At 46.8% G+C, this 19119-nt stretch overlaps 1 protein-coding gene across 5 annotated transcripts; it reads left to right on the top strand.

Annotated features, from left to right (window-relative positions):
* The first annotated feature begins 949 nt into the window (after positions 1–949).
* Positions 950–11933, top strand: LDLRAD1 (low density lipoprotein receptor class A domain containing 1). Of its 5 annotated transcripts, none has more exons than XM_032494337.1 (6): positions 950–1123; positions 1632–1686; positions 4379–4504; positions 6571–6708; positions 8494–8622; positions 9839–11933. In XM_032494337.1, the coding sequence occupies exons 1-6, from the start codon at positions 1028–1030 to the stop codon at positions 9985–9987; spliced, it is 693 nt and encodes a 230-aa protein (XP_032350228.1). In that variant the 5' UTR covers positions 950–1027; the 3' UTR covers positions 9988–11933. The 5 variants fall into 5 exon arrangements, 3 of the variants coding, with proteins under 3 accessions (XP_032350228.1, XP_032350227.1, XP_014410902.2); XM_032494336.1 differs by having other exon boundaries at positions 4376–4504; XM_014555416.2 differs by lacking the exon at positions 8494–8622 and having other exon boundaries at positions 4376–4504.
* Positions 11934–19119: the final 7186 nt, after the last annotated feature.

Here is a 19119-nt window from a genome sequence, read left to right as displayed (position 1 = left end):
GGGACTGGGCCTCCCCTTTAGGCAGGTCTGGGAGCCAGTTTCTCAGGTCTCTGGGCCAGTCTAGTTGTGGTGCCCACTTAGCATTGTCCAACCCAGAGTTGGGCCCTGGCTAAGAAGCAGTCCCAGCCCACAAGCAGATCCCTTTGTAATTATAAACAAATCAAAGCATCCAGAAACAATATTGTACCCTCCAAAGGTGCAGAACACTATGGGAAGTCTTCATTCTAACCACAGCTCTTTAAGATAAATATTCCTGTCCCCGTTCTTCAGATGAGGAACTTAGAAAGGCTGTGCCTTGCCACCTTAGATTAGGTAGGTATTAATTTGGCAGAATTGGGATAAAAACCCAGGTCTGTCTGACTCAAGCTGAGATTTGCTGATCTCATGTCCAAAGGAGAAGGGGTTATTCAGGTAAGCCACCTGCACCCAACCTTCCCTCATCACAGGCACCATCTCTGGAAAAATAAAAATGTGCATGGCCACTTTTTAAAAGAAAATAATTTGAAATTATATTTGCTTTCTAATTTTAGTGGAAGATGCATAGTCTTTCCATCTAGATTATGTGTTTCATTGAACAAACTTCGATGAAAAAATGACCCCTGTTTTTTAGCCACTGGAACGTTAATTCTGGGTATTTCTGCCTGAATCTTCATGCAGCTTGGGGGCCTGAGATCTTCCAGTCTCCTCACTGATATATAGGAAAAATCACACTCTGAAAAGTTCCTGGGTTCTAAACATTCCCCCAAGTCTCCACTGTGTGACTTGAGTGCAGTTTCTCTGTCTCTGAACGTTGGGCTCTTCGCCTGTAACGTGGGGATAAGAATTCCAGTCTTGGAATGTGGCTGTCAGACTGCAGAGTGGGGAGGGCCAGGCAGGAGCAGGGCCCTCCTGTCCTTCCCTCTATGTGGGAGGCTGCTTGAGAGGGGACTGCCCACAGGGAGGGTGCGGCCAGGCCAGGCCTCCTGCCATCCTGCGTCCTGGCTGCCCCTGGTGACAAGGCAGGGAACCTGCGCTGAGTCCTCTACATATGCTCAGAGCCCGGAGACTAGACCTGGGAGCTGGGAGCTGGGAGCTGGGAGCTAGAGCCGGAGGAGCTGGAGACATGAACAAGGTCTTCCCTCAGGTAAGAGCTGCCCTGAGACGGCTCCAGACCTGCGGACACCAACTCCGGGCTAGGGAGTGGGCAGGAAAGGGGAGACACTGAGATGACTCAGCTCCCCCACCACCCTGGAGACTCTCTACCAGGTGGGAGGGGGTCCCAACAGGTGAACCAAGTACACAAATCAGGCGGAGAGTGCTAGGAGAGGACAGGGGTCCCAGGAGGGAATGACAGACATGATGGGAGGGGGCATCAGGGAAAACCTCTCCGAGGAGGAGAGGAGCCTGAGCTGGTTTGAGGGATGAATGTTTGCCAAGTGGACGGTGGAGGAAAAGGCATTCCAGGCAGAGGGCACAGTGCAGGCAAAGGTGTGGAAAAGTGAAATAGGCATGATGAGTCTGGGGTGTTCAACATGCTGGAGTGGGAGGGCCAGTGGCTCCCCCCAAGTGGTGATGCTTCTGAAAAACTCTTCAGTCTGACTCCTCGGGACCTCACCTCACCTCAGCCTCCCTCACTCTGTTCTCTTGGGCAGGTGGATGGCAATGGCAATGCTGCTGCTGGAACCGAAGCCCTCCCTGCAGGGGAAGGTAAAGGACGGAGGGCCTGGGGCAGGGGTCCCTTGAAGCTGGGCAGTTGCCATGGAGACACAAAGGGGGCTCCCTGAGGCTCCCACTGTCTCTCAGACCTCTGCCTCCTTGTCAAAGTCGTCCACCCCCAGTTTCCTGGCCAGCCAAGCTGACAACCCTGTGCTTAATAGGGTTGTTCATTCTCTCCATGCACAAGCACATGTTGAGCACCTACTGTATGCACTACATACACATAGAGTGGGCCCCCTGTAACCTACAGAGGAAAGAGCTCTGGAGTCAAATCCCTGGCTCAGGGGGTGACCTGAGTCATTCTCTTTACTTCCATGGGATAAAGTAGGCAGGATCACATACTTACTTAGCACCTGCTCTCTGCCACTGGCTCACCATGTGACCAGGACATTTTGCTTTACCTTTATGGAATAAAGGAAGGAACACATTTATTGAGCACTTATTGTGTGCCCTATTTGGCCCTCATTTGATCATTTAGGTAGCTACTGGTAATAACTACCAAGAATCAAGCCCCTATTATGTGCCCGGCACTGTGGGGCCTCCTTCAACCCCGGGGACCTCTCTCAGGGGGCTCCTGTTGGGGGGCAAGGACAGATGAGGCAGCTGAGGCACAGGGAGGCTGGGTGGCTCGGCCAAGCAGGGATCCCACACAGACTGGAGGCAGGAGGCAGGAGGCAGGAGGCAGGAGGCAGGAGGCAGGGATCAAATTCGAACTGGGTTCCCTCCGGCTGCCGAGTCCCAGGGCCTTAGTTGCTCCACACTGACGTTTGTTTATGTCAAGCCTGACTCACTGCGGGCAGGGTGTGGAACAAGGGCCTCCTTTTCCTGCCTGTTTCAGGGAATGGGCACCTAAGGGCTTCCTGGCTTTGAAGGGCAGCCTTCACCTAGGCGTGGACCCGAATCTCTCCCGTGACCCCACCCGCCTGCGGTCTGTGATGCGCAAATATTTGAGGAGCAGCTGCTTGGCACCGGACGCCTCTCCCTGCTGGGCTTCCCGTTTGCTGTCTCCCTGGTTACCAGAGTTTACAAGGGAGCCACTGACAAAGGCTGCAGGGAATAAGGGTTTTAGATTTATGTGGCATCTCCTGCCGTCGTCTCCCTTTCCAACGCACACCCATCCCAGGCTCCAGCCACACCAGGCCACCTGCTGTCCCCACGTGCCATCCAGGCCTCTCCTCCTCCTGGGCTCTCTACCTGGGATGCCCTCTCCTCACCCCTTCCCCTCACCGGCCTGTGGAAATCCCACCCCCTTCACGCATCTAAATACCTGTCATACCTTATTCACACTACCTTAACCACACTTGCCACCTCGCTCCGTGAGCTGCAGGAGGACAGGCACAGGTCTGACTACAGGTGAGCACAGAGTAGGCAGCTCTGGACATGCGAGTGGACTGTATGAAAACAACCTTTACTGACCTGAATTGGGGCCTTCCCCTGTCTCCTGGATCTCTAGGTCAGAGTATTCACAAAGCACCTGTGGTGTGCCTGCCTCTGGGCTGGAGGCTGAGGACACAGATGCATCAGACACACTCCTGCCCACCTCTCAGAGATAACTGTGCCCCAGAGGACAGCAGGTGTGCCCATACTCTTCTTTTCACCTGTCCACACCTTGTCTTCTACTCCTGCCCACCTCTCAGAGATAACTGTGCCCCAGAGGACAGCAGGTGTGCCCATACTCTTCTTTTCACCTGTCCACACCTTGTCTTCTAAGTGCAACTGCAAGTTTTGGAGGGCAAGGGTCTGAGCTGTGACTGCATTTGTATCCTCTATAGAGCAGGGCACCTAGTAGGTCCTTAATAAAACTTTCTTTCATTATTTCACAAGCAAGCAAAAATTAAAAGGGAAAAGTAAGTTGATGGAGGAGGACATCACCTATCACCGTCATTTCCACAGTATTTAAGATGTAGAATTGCACGTAGTAGGTGCTCAAAAAACACTAATAGTAGCTAAAACCTTTATAGCACTTACTAGTATAGTACCTAGTCAATCTTCTTGACAACTCTAAGGCAGGATTATTATCCCCATTTTTCACATGAGGAAACAAGCACAGAGAAGTAAAGTGGCTTCTCAATTTGGCCCAGCTGGGAAGTGGTGGAACTGGAATTCCAACCAGCATCCTAGTGGCTTCAGAATGAACAATCAGTTCGCATCATGGAAAGGGCACTGGTTTTGGCGGCATACAGGTGCAGATTCACATCCCGGCTCCTCATGAGGTCACCTGGAGCCTCAGTTTCTCTGAGCCTCAGTTTCCTCATCTGTAAAATAAATATTGTCTTGAAAAATAAAAATAATGTCTATGAAGAGCCTGCTTTAGTTCCTGTCCCATGGTAGGGGCTCAATAAGCAGGTGTCCATCTCTCCTTGCCTCCTGAGGAGACAGCCTCATGGAAGGACAGTGGGTGGTGGTGGTGGTGAGGGGTAGAGCAGAGACCTGGGACACTCACCCCGACTGCCATGCCCCAGCTACTAGACCTGGGCCAGGGACTGGCGTTTGGTAGGGGTGGGCCCACAGGCAGAGCTGAGAGAACCATGGTGGGCTTGGGAGCCCTCTCCTCCAGGGAATCCTGTCCTGCCCCCAAGACGCCAGTGAGGAGGGGCCGCTTGTAAGGGTCAGGACGGTGGGGGGAGTGGTCCCGGGCCCCAGCACTGGCTGCTGCATCACTGGTTTCCCACCCACACAGCAGACTGCAGCCCTCTCTGCTGCTCACACCGAGGAGCCTTCCTCTCAGCCTTCCTGCTGCTCCTGCTGGCAACTCTTGCAGCCCTGATTGCCCTGGTCGCCATCCTTGGACCCCCACCACGCACGCCAGGTCAGGGTGGGCAAGAGGGTGGGGTCAAACTTGCTCAGAGGGGTTGGGGGGCTCAGAGAGATGGGGGAAACCTGACCCTGCCTGGCTTCTCCACGAAGTGACTTTTGGACAATTCCTCCTGTGGACACATACACAGACACTGACATATACACAGTTCGGAGCCTCCATTTGCATATCTATAACATGAGCTATTGAGAGTCCTGGCTCTGTTGCCACCTCCTCCAGGAAGCCTTCTCTGCCTGCCTGCCTGGTTTGAGAGCTCGCATAGATCTCATACTTCCTCTTCCCCAGCCTAGTTGCCCTGAGTGGTGCTGTCCATCTGTGTGTCTGCCTTCACCACAGAGGACAGGGACATGTCCGACACATTCTTGAGGTCCAGCTTCATGGTGAGCCCCAACACTGAACCTGCCCCATGGAGCTAACAGTTTGGAGAATGACACAGACGTTAATCCAATAAGCACATTAAGCCATGGGTAATGGGGCTCTGTAAGTCTGGAGCAGGGGCTCTGACCCAGTCTAGGAGTCAGGATGGGCACCTTGAGAAATGAAAGGGGGCTGAGGTAGGAAGGGAAAGTAGGATTGTTTAGTAGAGGAGGTGGCAGGAAAAGCGTTCAGACACAAAGAACACCATGTGCTGAGTCCCTGGGGTGGGAGGAAATGTAAAGAGAAGGCCAATGGACCGGAAGGGCAGGAGCAGCAGGTGGGGCAGGGGCCCAGGGCCTCAAAGGCTACACAAGAGAGGGAGGTCACCATCCGGAGAGCCGTGAGAAGGCATTAAGCTGGGGACGGGGAGTCACCAGGGCTACCTTTCTGAGAGAAGGCTCTGTAGCCAGGCGAGGGTGTGAGGGGGAAAGGTGAGGGTAGGGGGCACAGTCCACAGTACCCTACATGCCTGCACGGGAACATGGGCACTGAGGGTAGATGTGAACACGTGAGAAGTTGCCTGTGTGTGTGTGTCTGTGAGTGTGTATGTGTCTTGGTGTGTGTGCATGTGTCTGCATGCAGATATACATCTGTGTGAGAGTGTGTGCCCGTATGTGGGCTTATTTGTGTATGTGAGAGTGTGTCGATGTGTGTATGTATGTGTGTGTGACAGTGCGAGTGTCTCTGAGGATCGACCCTTCATGTTGGCTGAGGCAGTTCCAGGAGATGAGACGTGGTTCACATGTGCACAAACACACAGGCACAAACTTGCTCCCATCTCCAACCTGCACGCAGGCATGTGCACACACGTGCACAGTCTGTGGCGCCTGACGTCCCAGCTCCTCTACCAGTTTCTCTCCTCTGATTCTTTGGGCAGCCCTAGGGCTGGGCGTTCCCCCTGTGAGATGGAAGGAAAATCTCTCAGCAGGATGGACACAGTCAGATGGCTCCCACCATTCCTGGACACTGGGAATGCGGCCCGGCCTCGGGAAGGAGCCACGGCAGCAGGCCTGGGTTATTAGCTGTGTGACTGGGCCTGCTGCACCTCTCTCAGTCTTACTTTTCTCATCTATAAAATAGGTCGAATAATGACACTTCCCAGGGGTGTTTAGGGAAACAATACAATAAAAAATGTGAAAGTGCTTTGCAACCTGCAAATGTAAGGGATTCTGGCATAATGGTCCCTGGCCGGCCCCAGTATATTGCTTCTGACATCCTCATCTGCACCAGGAGCCCCATCTTGAAAGCCACTTCATTGACTGGAGCTGTCTTCAGGCACTTCCCATGAGATGATCAGTAAGCTTTCAGTAAAGGCGGGAACCACGACTTACCCTGCACATTCTACATTCTAGGGTTATTCACACAGGCCCTTATGTAATCATCTCCCTGGCGGAGTGTTCTATGATCCCCATTTTGCAGACAAGGAAACTGAGGCACAGAAAGGTCAGGTCATCTCACGATGGTCACACAGCTGGCAAGAAGTAGAGCTGGGGCTTGGACCCCATCTCTGGTGCCAAGCCCAGTGTCCTCCCCACGGCCCCAGCAGCTCACCACAGCTTGGGGTGGGGCTCAGCGGGGAGAACTTGGTAATGCTCTAGTGAGCACCACCCTTGACCCCTCTGGGGCTCACCCTGCCCACTTAGGGGCCCAGGCCTGTGTGACACTGATGAACAGGACAGGCTTCCTGTGCCATGACCGGAGGAGCTGCGTCCCGGCCAGCAGGGTCTGTGACGGCGTCCGCACCTGTGCCCACGGCGAGGATGAGGAGGAGGCCTTGTGCCGTGAGTACCTACTCCAGGGCCCCTTTGGATTTGCCCCCAACTCCAGCTCCCCCTGCGGCCATCCTGAAGCCTGACCACCTTGAATATACCAGGCCTCCTCATGTTCTCAGGCCTCTGCTTACAGGGTGCTCACTGCCAGAAACACCCGCCCCCATTCTGTCCCAGTCACACGCACACATCTGCGCCCACACTAGGGAAAGCCTTCACTCTGGGCCTCACCATGCCCAGAGAAGCTGTATTCAACCGTTAAGGCAGAGGTCAAGTGTTACCCACTCCAGGAAGCCTCCCCTGACTCCCAAATTAGATTAAAGTCCCTCCTTTGGCCTCTCACAGCCTCTGTGATTTTCTGTGTTCCAGCCCTGGTCATATTGGTTGTTGCTCTCATGGGCATGTTTGCCACCCCCATCAGACTGTGAACTCCTCTGGAGCAAACCTAGTCAGTTTGCTCTTGGGGCCCAGTGCTTGGCACAGGGTACTGCACAGAGAGGTATCCAGAATGATTTACTGAATAAATGATGAAATGAATGAATGAATGAATGGGAAGGTCAAGTCTCAGACTTTAGGGACCTGACAGTTCTCAAGAAAGAGGAGTATAGCACTTTGCATAGAGGAGCAGGAAAGCCCAGTGGGTTGGAGTGGGTGGGGTGGGGTAGCTTATGGGAGGGTCATTGCATCCTGGGCCCTCAAGACCAGAAGAGATCTTACAATTCATCTAGTCCATGTCCTGGCTCATGCCCAAATCCCCCCTGCCACCCAGCCTCTACTTGCATACTCCTGGCAGGTGGGGAGCTCACTGCAATTTGAGGCAGCTGCTCTCATCATTGCCTGGTTTTTCCCTGGGAGTGTCTCCCTTGTACTGACTCTGGAGCTGCCTCCCTGCTAGTTGTATCCTTGACTGGTCCCAGCTCTGCCCTTTCATCAGCCTCTGCCCACCATGAGCCACATTTTCATCTGCTTCCCACAATGATGGTGCTGCATGGATTCTGAGATTGCTTTCCTGCCCACCATAAGTGTCCTCTTCCCCCGGCCACCCTCTGAACTCCCAGTCACTCCCTTGTGACTGGTCTTCCACTCCACCGGCACTCCACAGAACCCATACCAACTGCCCATGTCCCTCTCCCTGGACTGGTTCCAGAAGCATCCATGACAATTCTGGCTGGCTCTGGTCAGTCCAAGGAACAAAGGCTTTTCCCCTTCCCGGTCTGGGTTATACCTCTAGTGATGTGGCCTGAGTTTGTGTTAATTTCTGGTAGCCCTATCACACTGCTGCCTAATACAGAACTCACTTTCCGCAAGGGTGCTCTGACTCCCTCTCACAAAGCATGTGAACCCACATCACCCGAGTTCTGGGGCCCAAGTGCAAGACTTCATATTTATTCCTGTTATGTTCTAGTCAGAGGAGGCTTCCTGGAGGTGAAAGAACTTGAACCTGGACTTGTAGGTGGAATGGTTTTGGACAGGTGTCAAGGAGGACATTTCTGGAGGGAAGAATAGTGCAAGCAATGGTGTGGAGTGGGAAGGCAGGTGCAAGAGGAGGGAGGGAGGGAGTGCGGAAAGGCAAGGCGGCTCTGAGCATCCTTTTGGGTGTACAAGGAAAGGACCCTTCTGTCCCCTTGGGCTGACCTCTTCCCAAGAAACCTTCTCCTTGTGCCCTTCCTGGCATGGATGTGTAATGACCCCAAGTTTGACAGCTGCCAGGGTGGCTAAGACAATCCACCTCCAGGTAGCCCTGGACAGTGGTAGCCAGATGTGGACTTCCTCCATGCCTCATCTGTCCCTCTGTAGGAGATGTGCCCCAGAGCCTCCCCAGCTTCCTCGTGGAGCGCTGTGGAGACCCCGCATCCTGGATCTACTCCGACCAAAAGTGTGATGGGATCAACAACTGCGGGGACTGCTCAGACGAACTGAGCCCAGGTGGGGGTCTGGGCGCAGGCTGGGCTGGGGCAGGTGGCCAGGCATTGGCCATAGGGCAGAAGTTGACCAGAGAATCTCCGCGGTTCCCCCTGCATTCCCTTCTTGCAACCTAGGAAGAAGTTTTCCACTCCTGCTTGAGTGTCTCGAGCGGCAAGGTGCTCACTACCACCCCAAGTGGCTCTTTCTGGAGGGTTGTTCTTCTGTGGTGGGGAATTTACCTTCAAGGGCACAGATGAGGAAACTGAGGCCCAGAGCACAGTCTTGTGAGGAGTATGAGCATGGTAAAACTGGGGTTTGAACCTGGGCTTCCCTCATCTCTGCACCACTCAACAACCCTACAAGGGATATAGGGCAGGAATCACTGGCCCCAATTTATATGTAGGCAAACTGAGGCCAGAGAGACTGGGGAGAAGGGATACAATGAGTGAGAAGAAGGGAGCTTGGGTGTAAACCCAGGTCTCCTGACTCTAAAACTAGAGTTCTTTCACTACCTCAGAGTTTCCTTCCAATGTCTTCCCCGGTGTTCAACCCACAAACATGTTCTGAGCACTACTGGGGGCTGGCCGGGTGCCAGGTTCTGCTGGGAGATTGTAAGTCGAACATACATCCTAACCCCAGGACTCATATCATGATGATGCTAAAAGGAAGTGCTGGGGACCTGGGGAGGTTTCTTTTTGTAAGGGGTGGTATGGATGGAGTAAGAATCAAGGGAGATTTAGAAGAGGCAGTATTGAAGCAGGACTTAAAAAATGGACAGGGTTTCAGCAGGTGAAGGCTGAATGTGCAGGGAAGAATGTTGGAGGCCCAGGGTCCAGGGCAAAGGAGGGAACTTTGTGAGGCGCCCCCAGGAAGTCAACAGCAGTCAGGTAAGGCTGAGTCCGGATGATAGAGGAGGACGGGCTGGGGGAGACAACGTGCACCCGTTAATATCTGAACACTAACCGTGGGCCTGGCACTTTGCCTGACTTCCTTAACAACAGCCTTGAGCAGATGAGGAAACTGAGGCTCAGACAGGGTGAGAGACTTGCTTGAGGTTACACAGCCTATGAGCTGGGGAGTCTAGTTTCTCTCTTCTGCAGGAAAATAAGGTATACAGTCAACCCATGTCAGGCAGGGTGGGGCTCTGGGAGGCAATGGTAGGTTTCAGGGAGTGCCCTGGTGCATGGGGCATTCCAGGACACAGCAGCGGCTCTTCTGCCGGCTCTTGTCTCCTCAGTGAGTACGTGCCCGCTCTGCAGCCCTGGGTGGTGGCGTTGCCCCTCGACTGTCTTCAGATATTGCAGCTGTATTCCAAGGCGCCTCTGCCAGGATCACGTGCAGCACTGCTCTGATTGGTCCGACGAATATTCCTGTCCTGGACCCTGAGTGGGTCACCCAGGCCAGAGTGGGAGGCTGGTTGGAATGGGACTGATAACCCTGCATGTGAGCTATGAATCCAAGTACACAAGAGCAGGAAGGAGCCTTCGAGATTGTCTAGTGGGGTCTACATACCATTATCTCTGAGTAGGAATTGCCTCTCCTGCTTTAAAGTTTTTCAGCCTCTGCTTGAATGCTTCCAGTGGAGCCTGGGTCAAACCTTGATAGGCCTGGATCCAGAACCCACCATCCCCACTCCTTGACGGCTCATTCTTTCTCAGCCAGGACTCCCTAGAAGAGGAAGCTGGAGCCCAAGACAGGGGGCAACAGCCTGTAAACGGGAGGTGGCTGGTTCTGGCAGAAGAATGGTGTTTGTTCTTTTCTGGTTTATTTGGTTCTTCTTTCAGAAAGAAGCAGGTGTTGTATGTAGCAGCCTCCCAAACAGCATTCCATAAGCTGGGTCCAGAAAGACACAGAGCCCAGGGCGGCCAGCCAGGCCCCTCCCCTGGTTCACATCAGCACAGCGGGGGATTTAATGCCACAACCTGCAGCAAGAACCCAGGCAGCCAGCGTCAATATTTGCCATCTTCCAGCCTCCCTGGCCCCGGCTCTAAGATCAGTACCTTAAATACAACAGGTTCTTTGCTGTGCAAACACACAGGGATAGATGAATGGAATTTAAAGTGGCTCAGCCTTGCCCCCAGGGTTTGGGCTAGAAGTCTGGTGGGGTTTAACCTTCTGCCATCACTGTTTGTCTGGGACTCTCAGTTCATCCTAGGACTCACTGAACCACAGACATCAGAGCAGGTAAGGAGCTCAGAACCCAGCCAGGCTTTTGATAGGAAGATACTGCTTCCCTGAGAGGCAGAGAGGGAAGGGACCAGCCCAGAGTGGCACTGCATGGTGGCTGTCACTGGGATTCTGAGGGCCACTCAGCAACTCCAGGCCAGGTAGAAGTGATTTCTCTGAGTCTTTTTTTTTTAATATTTATTGAGTTGTAATTTACATTCAGTGAAATGCACAGGTCTTAAGTGTATAGTGAGTATTTTTAAACAGCTTTATGAAGTATAATTGACAAACAATAAACTACACATATTTAAAATATACACTTTCATAAGTTTTGACACATACTTTCATGTCCATCATCCTTAAGAATCCTTGTGCCCCTTGGTAATCCCTCACTTGCACCCCTCCCTGATCCTCACTCCCATTCTCAAATCACCACTAATTTATTTTCTATCAGTACAAGTTAGTTGGCACTTTTCTAGAATGTTAGACTGTTACATAAGTGGAATCTTACAGCATATATATTTTTTTCTTTTTTGGTCTCCTTAGCTTCTTTCCCTCAGAATAACTATTATTAGATTTATCCATGTAGTAACATGTCCATAGTCAGTCCTTTTTATTGCTAAGTAGTATTCCATTGTATGAATGTACCATAATTTGTGAATTCCAGGCTGAAGAGATGCACTCTTTACTTGTCCATTCATTTGCTAATAGATATTAGGTTATTCCCAGTTTGGGTTATTACAAATGAAGCTGCTCTGAACATTTATGTACAAGTCTTTATATAGACATACGTTTCCATTTATCTTGGAAAGTAGAATGGCTGTCTGTGGTGGGTGTATGTTTAACTTTTATGATACCACTTGTTTTCCAAAGTGGTTTGTGTCACTTTACATTCCCACCACTGGAGTATGAGATTTTGGTTGCTCTATATTCTTGCCAACATTTGGTATGTTCAGTCTTTTTAATTTTAGCTATTCTAATAGGTGTGTGGTAGCATCTCATTGTGGTTTTATTTTCCATTTCTCTAATGACTAATGATATTGAGCATTTTCATATGCTTATTTGCTATCCATCTATCTTTCTTGGTGAAGAGTTGTTCAAATCTTTTAAAATTTATTAATTGATTGTTTTTTTCATTATTGGATTATGAGAGTTCTTTACATATTATAAATACACACTCATTATCAGATGTAAGATTTGCAAATATTTCTCCCGGTCTGTGGCTTATCTTTTAATTCTTTCAACAGTGTCTATCAAAAAGCAAATGTTTTTCATTTTGATGAAGTCCAATTTATCAAATTTTTTCTTTTATGGATCTTGCTTTTGGTGTATTTATGCAATTGCTTGACCCAAGGTCACAAAGACTTTATCCTATATGTTCTTCTGGAAGGTTTATTGTTTTAGGCCTTTTTTTTTCCTTTCCAAGAAAAATTCCATTTTATTGTGGAATGATAAAAACGCCCCATTCTTCTGTTTAGATAAATTCCAATAGTGTTTATGCTGATTTCTCCACTGGGAGAAAAAGAGACTCTTTGAAAAGCCATTAACACAAAAAGATTCAAGTTCAATTTGGTTTCATCCTGAAGGTTTGAGGTAAAACAATTCTTTGTAAGGATTTATAAATAAGACATTCATTAAGTGAGCTTCACAATATCACTTTGAAGCTAATACTGCTGAATTCATTTAACTAGTGATGAGATTCCAGCAAAGAAATTGAGCAACTAGACTTGTTCAGTGAAGCATTTTAAAGCCTAGAAAAAGAATCCAGGAGTGTCCAGTGCCTTGTCCTCCATGTTGAACTACTCTGTTTTGGAATCAGATATTCAGTGTGAAACTGCTGAAGGGAATTCTGCTGTGACCTAGACAGAACTGGATAGAACTGTAAGTATAACGTAGACACACTGCTTATAGTGTCAGTATTTCCCATTTGGAACAGCTATCCTGTCCATAATACAGCTGGAAGAAGAGGCATTAGGGAAGTCCATGAGTGCTTTCAGAGTCCTTTCACAGAGTTGAACATCTGTCCTGACTTCTCCAGTTCTGAGGCAATCTCAGTGTTTTAGATTTTATAATTATGTATATGATTCACTTTGAATTAATTTTTTTTATATATGGGGCAAGGAATGAATCAAAAATTTTTGTTTTGTTTTTACGCATGGAATCCAGTTGTTCAGGCACTATTTGTTGAAAAGTCAATCCTTTCTCTATTGAAATGCCATTGCATCTCTGTCAAAAACCAGTAATTCATATATTTATGGTCTGTTTGTTCCACTGATCTATTTGTCAGTCTTGATGCCAATACCACATTGTCTTGATTCCTGTTGCTCTATAGTAAGCCTTGAAATCAGGTAGTGTTAGTTCTTCCTACTTTGTTCTTTTTCGAAGCTGTTTTGGCTCTTCTAGATTCTTTGCCTTTCCACATGAATTTTAGAATCAGTTCGCTGATTTCTATAGAAAAGTTCTGCTGGAATTTGATTGAGATTACATTGAAACTACAGATCAAGTTTGGGGAAAACTGACATCTTAACCATTTTGAGTCTTCTCATCTATGATTACATTAGCTCTTTCCTTTCATTAGTTCTCCTTTAGTTTTCTTAGCAATGTCATAATATAGTTTTCAGTAATGTTATAATATAGTGTAAAAGTTTGTACTTCCTTTGTCTGATTTACCGCTAAGTATTTCATATTTTTTATGGAAAGTGGTATTTTTAAATTTTAGCTCCCCGTATTTCATTGTTAATATATTAAAATACAGTTAATTTTTGTACATCAATATGTAATCATTTAACTTTGCTAAAGTCACTTATTAATTCTAGTAGATTTCCTTTTTTCATAGATTTCATCAGATTTTCTACACATATAATCATATCGTATATGAATAAAGACAGTTTTATTTCTTTCTTTCCAATCTAGATGCCTTTTATTTCTTCTCTTACTTCAGTGGCCATTTACAATGTTGACTAGAAGTGGTGAGACTAGACATACTTGCCTTGTTCCTGATCTTGAAGAGAAAGCAGTCAGTCTCTCACCATTAAGGATGATGTTAGCTGTGGGTTTTTATAGATGGCCTTTATCAAGTTGAGGATGTTTCCTTCTATTCCTACTTTGTTGAAAGTTTCTATCAGAATTGATGTCAAATTTTGTCAACTGCTTTCTGTGTCTATTGGGATAATGTATGTTTTATTTGTTTGTTAATGTGATGAATTATATAAGTTGATTTTCAAATGTTAAATTAATCCTGCTTTTCTGTGATAAATCCTCCTGGATTGCAATGTATTATCCTTTTTATATATATTGTTAGATTCAGTTTGCTAAAATTATATTCAGACTTTTTGCATCTGTGTCCATGAGGGATATTGGCCTGCATTTTTCTTTTCTTGTAATGTCTTTGTGAGAGTAATGCTAGCCTCACAGAATGGGTAGGGATTGTTCCTTTCTCTTCAGTTTTCTGGAACAGTTTGTGTAGACTTGATATTCCTTCTTTCTTAAATGTTTGGTAAAATTCATTAGTGGAGCCATCTGGGCTTGGAATTTTCTTTGTGGGAAGGTTTTGAACTACAGATTGAACTTCTTTAATAGATACACGAATATTCAGATTATCTGTTTCTTCTTGAGTGAACTTTCATAATGTCTTTCAAGGAATTTATCAATTTCTTGAAAGTTGTTGAATTTATTGGCACAAAGTTGGTTGTCATGCTCCGTTATCATCCTTTTAACAGCTGTAGAACCTGTAATACTGCCTCTCTCATTCCTGATATTGGTGATTGGTGTCTGCACTCTTTTTTTCCTGATCAGTGTAGCTGGAGGTTTAACACTTTTACTGATGTCTTTTCTCTTTCTTTCTTTGTTGATCTTGCTAGAAATACACCATTCTGTGTGTAGTTGAGAGGAATGTGTATTCTGCTGCTGTGAGATTCTATAAACCAGGTTAGTGCATAGCACTGCTCAAGTCTACTGTATGCTTGCTGATTTTCTGCCTACTTGTTCTGTCAGTTATTGACAGAGGGGTATTGAAATCTCCTACTAGAATTGTGGATTTGTCTATTTTTCCTTGCAGGTTTATTAGCTTTTGCTTCATGCATTTTGAAGCTTTGTTATTAGATATATAAACATTTAGGATTGTTATATCACCTTGATGAACTGACCCATTTACCATTATTAATTGATCTTCTTTATATCTGGTAGTATTCCTTGTTCTAAAATCTGTTTGTCTGATTTTAATTTAGCAACACTAGTTTTGTTTTTAATTAATGTCATCATGGTGCATTTTTCCATCTTTTTACTTTTAGCCTATTTGTATATTTATATTTAAAATGTGCTTCTTTTAGTCAGCATTGAGTTGTCTTCCTTTTTTTTTTTTTTTTTAGTCTTGCTTTTTTATTCAATCTCTCAGTCTCCTCTGCATTTTAATTGGGATATTAGACCATTTACATTACATTTATTGTGATTATTGATAGGATTGAAATCATATTGTTATTTGTTTTCTATTTGCCCCATTTGTTCTTCCTTCTTTTTCCTTTTCTCTGATTTCTTTTGAATTATTTTTTATGATTCCATTTTACCTACTTTGTTGGTTTATAAACAAAAACTCTTTGTTTCAGAATTAGAATGGAGGGGTAGAGTTTACCTGCGTTTTTTTACAGGCTCCTTGAGTGACATTTGGGAACTTCAGGGGACCACTGATCCAAACTCTAAGGCAGTAATTTCCCTTCCAAGTGCTACAACACTAGCTATCTTGTTATCCCTGTATGTTCTGAACCTCATGAGCATTATGTGGCATAATTTTTTAATAAAATGAATTAAAACACTCTTTTTGACCATTTCACAAAAACTTTTGAGATGACCAGGGAAATCTGATAAGTGTTAGAGATCCCAAGCCTGGAAAGGTCATCTAATCCAAACCTCACCTGATGTTTGCATTGTCTGTGTACCACCCTTGCCAAATAATCACCCAGCTTCTATTTGCACACTTCTGAAGAAGAGGAGCTTACTACCTCTCTTAATAGCTGCAAGTTTAGACATTTTCTTCTGCTACCAAATCAAATCTCTCTCTAATTAGTTCTGGAACCATGAAGCATATCTGTTCCCTCTGCCCCAGAAAAGTCTTTCCTCTGAAAACAGTTAACCATCTTCCCCTGAGGCTTCTCAAGCTGCACAGCTCCCAGGTCACTGGCTGTTCCTCCTGGGATTAAGGTTTTGAGTCTTCTGAACAAGCCTACATGCAGAGCTGCTCAGGGCTGCCTTCACTTGCTTGTCAGTTGGCTTCCTCTTGTTCCTTATTAGCCGCTGTTGAGTTGGAATGGCCACTGCTTTCCTAAAGAGTGAGGACTGATGCAGCCTGGAGCCCTGGTGGCCAGAGATGGCTTTCCCTCTCTTCTGGTTTGTTCCTTGTAACACATCATGTCATGGTTCTTCTGATATTAAAACAGCTTCCTTCTATGTCAGCCTCTTCTCTAGCTATCTTGTCAACTCCAAATCAAATTGCTTGTAACGATCTGTTTTCCCTGTCCTCTTTGCTCTGGGGGTATGGCAGAGCACCTCCACTGTCTTGGAACACTCCCCTCTCTTGGTTTCCATAATAGTACGCTGTTCTGGTTTCCTCCTTCTTAGACCATTTCTTCTCAGGTGCCTCTTCCTCTGATTCACTTTAAATGTTGCCATTCCCTGGGGCTCCATTTTTAGCCATCTGCTCACCCCATTTTATCTCAGTGGTTCATAATTGGGGATGGGGCACATATTTTCTCCCCTTTGAGAATGTTATGACAGCTATGGATCTACTCCACAGGATGGCGGAACCCACCTGATCCAAACACACAACGTTTTGCCAACAATTCCAGGTCCTTAACCTGAAGTCTGTTCTTCCTGCATGACTTCATTCCCCAAACCCATCCCTCACCCCCCAGCTTCTTCCCAATCTTTCTCCCAGGCCTATAGCTCTCTTGCCCCTCAGACTAACAGATCAGTAGTCTCCAGGAGTTTCATCTTGTGTTACCACTTCAGACTCTGTATACAAACCCCAAACTGAACTCATCTGACTCCCAAACTTGTTCCTGCTCCAGTGCTGCCATCTCAGTGGTTACTTATTTCAGGCAAGAAAACTTGAAGTCGTCTTTGACCACTCCTCTCCCATAGGTCAACACCAAATCCTTTCAGTTCCACTACCAAGCTCCACAGCAGCAGGGTCTGTGTTCCCCATGGATCCCCACAGCAGAGTGCCTGGCTCGTAACAGATGCTCAACAAATATGTACTGAGTGAGTGATCACATCACACTGCCATCCCTCTGCTGCATCCCTGCACCTTACCTCAGGCCTCCCTTGGCTCCTCACTGGACTGCTGCTCCTGGTCGCCTAGTAGCCAGAGACATTTTTCTAAAACACAGATCTCCGTCATCCTGCTTTAATCCCCTGTGTGGTTCCCTGTGATTTTCAGGATCAAGGCTTCCCCCTAAATGGTCCCTGCCGACTGCTCTAGTTTCATCACTCAGCTCTCTGCAACTCCCACTGCTCCAGAACTTCTAGGGGCCTCGCATGTGGAAACGCTGCCACTCTTTTCCATCCTCCATAGGGTCCAAGATGGGTGGCCCCCTCTTTGATTTGCTAATTCATATTCATCCTTCAAAACTCACTCAAGCATCATTCTTTTAGGAAGCATTTCCTGCCTTACAGCTCTTGGTTACCCATTTTTGCATTCCTTCACTGTGGTCCCAAAGCTCTCAAAGTACACCCAAATCAGAGTACTGACCACACTAAGCTGTACTTGGGAAGTGACTTGTCTGCTCTCTACTTGAGGGCAGGGACCCTGTCTTATTTGCTCTAACAGACCCCACAGTAGGTGCCCAATAATTGTTTGCCATATGAGCAAAAGAATGAATGTATTAGTAAGGGTTCTCCAGAGAAACAAAACCAATAGGGTGTGGGTGTGTGTGTGTGTGTGTGTGTACGTACGTACTGAGAGCGAGAAAATTCATTCTAGGGATCTCAATCTTTTCTCTTACGCCTACAGCTGATTGGATGAGGGTCACCCACATCAGGGAGAGTAATCTGTTTTATTCAAAACCTGGTTAAACCTACTGGTTTAACTGTTAATCACATCTACAAAATACTTTCACAGTGACACCTGGACTGGTGTTTGACCACACAACTGGGCACCACAGCCTAGCCAACTGGACACATAAAATTAACCATCATAATGAATAAGCCTCCTCTCTCTAAGCCCTAGTTTCCGCATCTATAAAATGAAGAGCTGTGATAATGTTGTAAGATTCTACAAAGAAACTCTATGGTTTAAAGCACTTTCACTCACATTGTATCATTTAATTCCTGTAACAATCCTATCAAGCAAGTGTGTTTATTATATTCTTTCACAGATGAGGAAATCAAGGCCCAGAGAAGGGAATAGATTTGCTGGTAAGTGACAGAAATGGACTAGAGCTTGGGTTTTCTGACTCCTAGTCTAGAGCTGATCCTTCAGAACCCAAAGAATCATCTTTGAGAACTGAGACAGGAACACGAGGCTGAAGCAGAAACAGAAGGGGAGTTTTTGCTACAGATACTCAGAGTAAGACCATAAAAGCAGGATGTCAAAATTCAGCCAGGTGAGGCCAATCTAGGAATTCCAGCATGTAATTTCTCTTCCCCTATTGAGAGAGTACAAGTAAAGCAAGGGCTCAACACCTGGTATATTAAGAACTATTCACTTAGGTTTTAGGATAAATTAAAAAAAAAAAAAAGATGGCAAAAGACATATGGTTAAAGGTGGCCAGAAAAGCTATGTCACTGCTCTTTACTTCCCAGAAGTTATACAGCATGTTGCCAGAGTATTCTCTTATAAATGTATTCCAAAGCCAGGCCTTCATGTTATTCCCAGACCAAAGGTATGAGAAGATCTTCAGTGGAAGGTCTAGAAACAGAGCAAGGCCTTCTGGTAAGATGTTCTATTTATTCTGACACGATATTACTTACAGGACTCTAGAAGATCAAAGCTAAGTTTAACACTAAAAAGGCAGTGGTGAGAATCTCAAGACCAGAAAAAAGCTGCACACTAACTCTACAAGACTGAAGATGGCAAATGTCTCAAGCACTTCCATGACTGGGAGAGCTAATTCCTTCTCTTTAACACTTCTCATGCCTTCTCATTCTCATGTATTTTCTGTCTGTCTGGGAAAGAATCCATTTCCCTGCCTTTTTCAGCATCTAGAGGCCACCTGTATTCCTTGGCTTGTGGATCCTTCATTGCATCTCTCCAACCTCTTGGGTCCATCATCACATCTGCTTTTTTTTTTTTAAATTAATTTTTGGTGTGTGTGTGTGTGTGTGTGTGTGTGTGTGTGTGTGTGTGTGTGTGTGTTTTGA

The sequence above is a fragment of the Camelus ferus genome, chromosome 13, assembly GCF_009834535.1.
Source record: "Camelus ferus isolate YT-003-E chromosome 13, BCGSAC_Cfer_1.0, whole genome shotgun sequence".
Classification (NCBI taxonomy): Eukaryota; Metazoa; Chordata; class Mammalia; order Artiodactyla; family Camelidae; genus Camelus; species Camelus ferus.
The sequence above is the reverse complement of the archived record's forward strand: the minus strand, read 5'-3'. Positions and strand labels throughout refer to the sequence as shown.

Bases quoted from the DNA above. Each gene is read 5' to 3' on its own strand.
- LDLRAD1 (XM_032494336.1), top strand. From the start codon at position 1,028: ATGCTCAGAGCCCGGAGACTAGACCTGGGAGCTGGGAGCTGGGAGCTG. The intron at 1,687-4,375 runs GTAAAGGACGGA...CCACCCACACAG, and splicing joins AGCCCTCCCTGCAGGGGAAG to CAGACTGCAGCCCTCTCTGC. The intron at 6,709-8,493 runs GTGAGTACCTAC...GTCCCTCTGTAG, and splicing joins TGAGGAGGAGGCCTTGTGCC to GAGATGTGCCCCAGAGCCTC.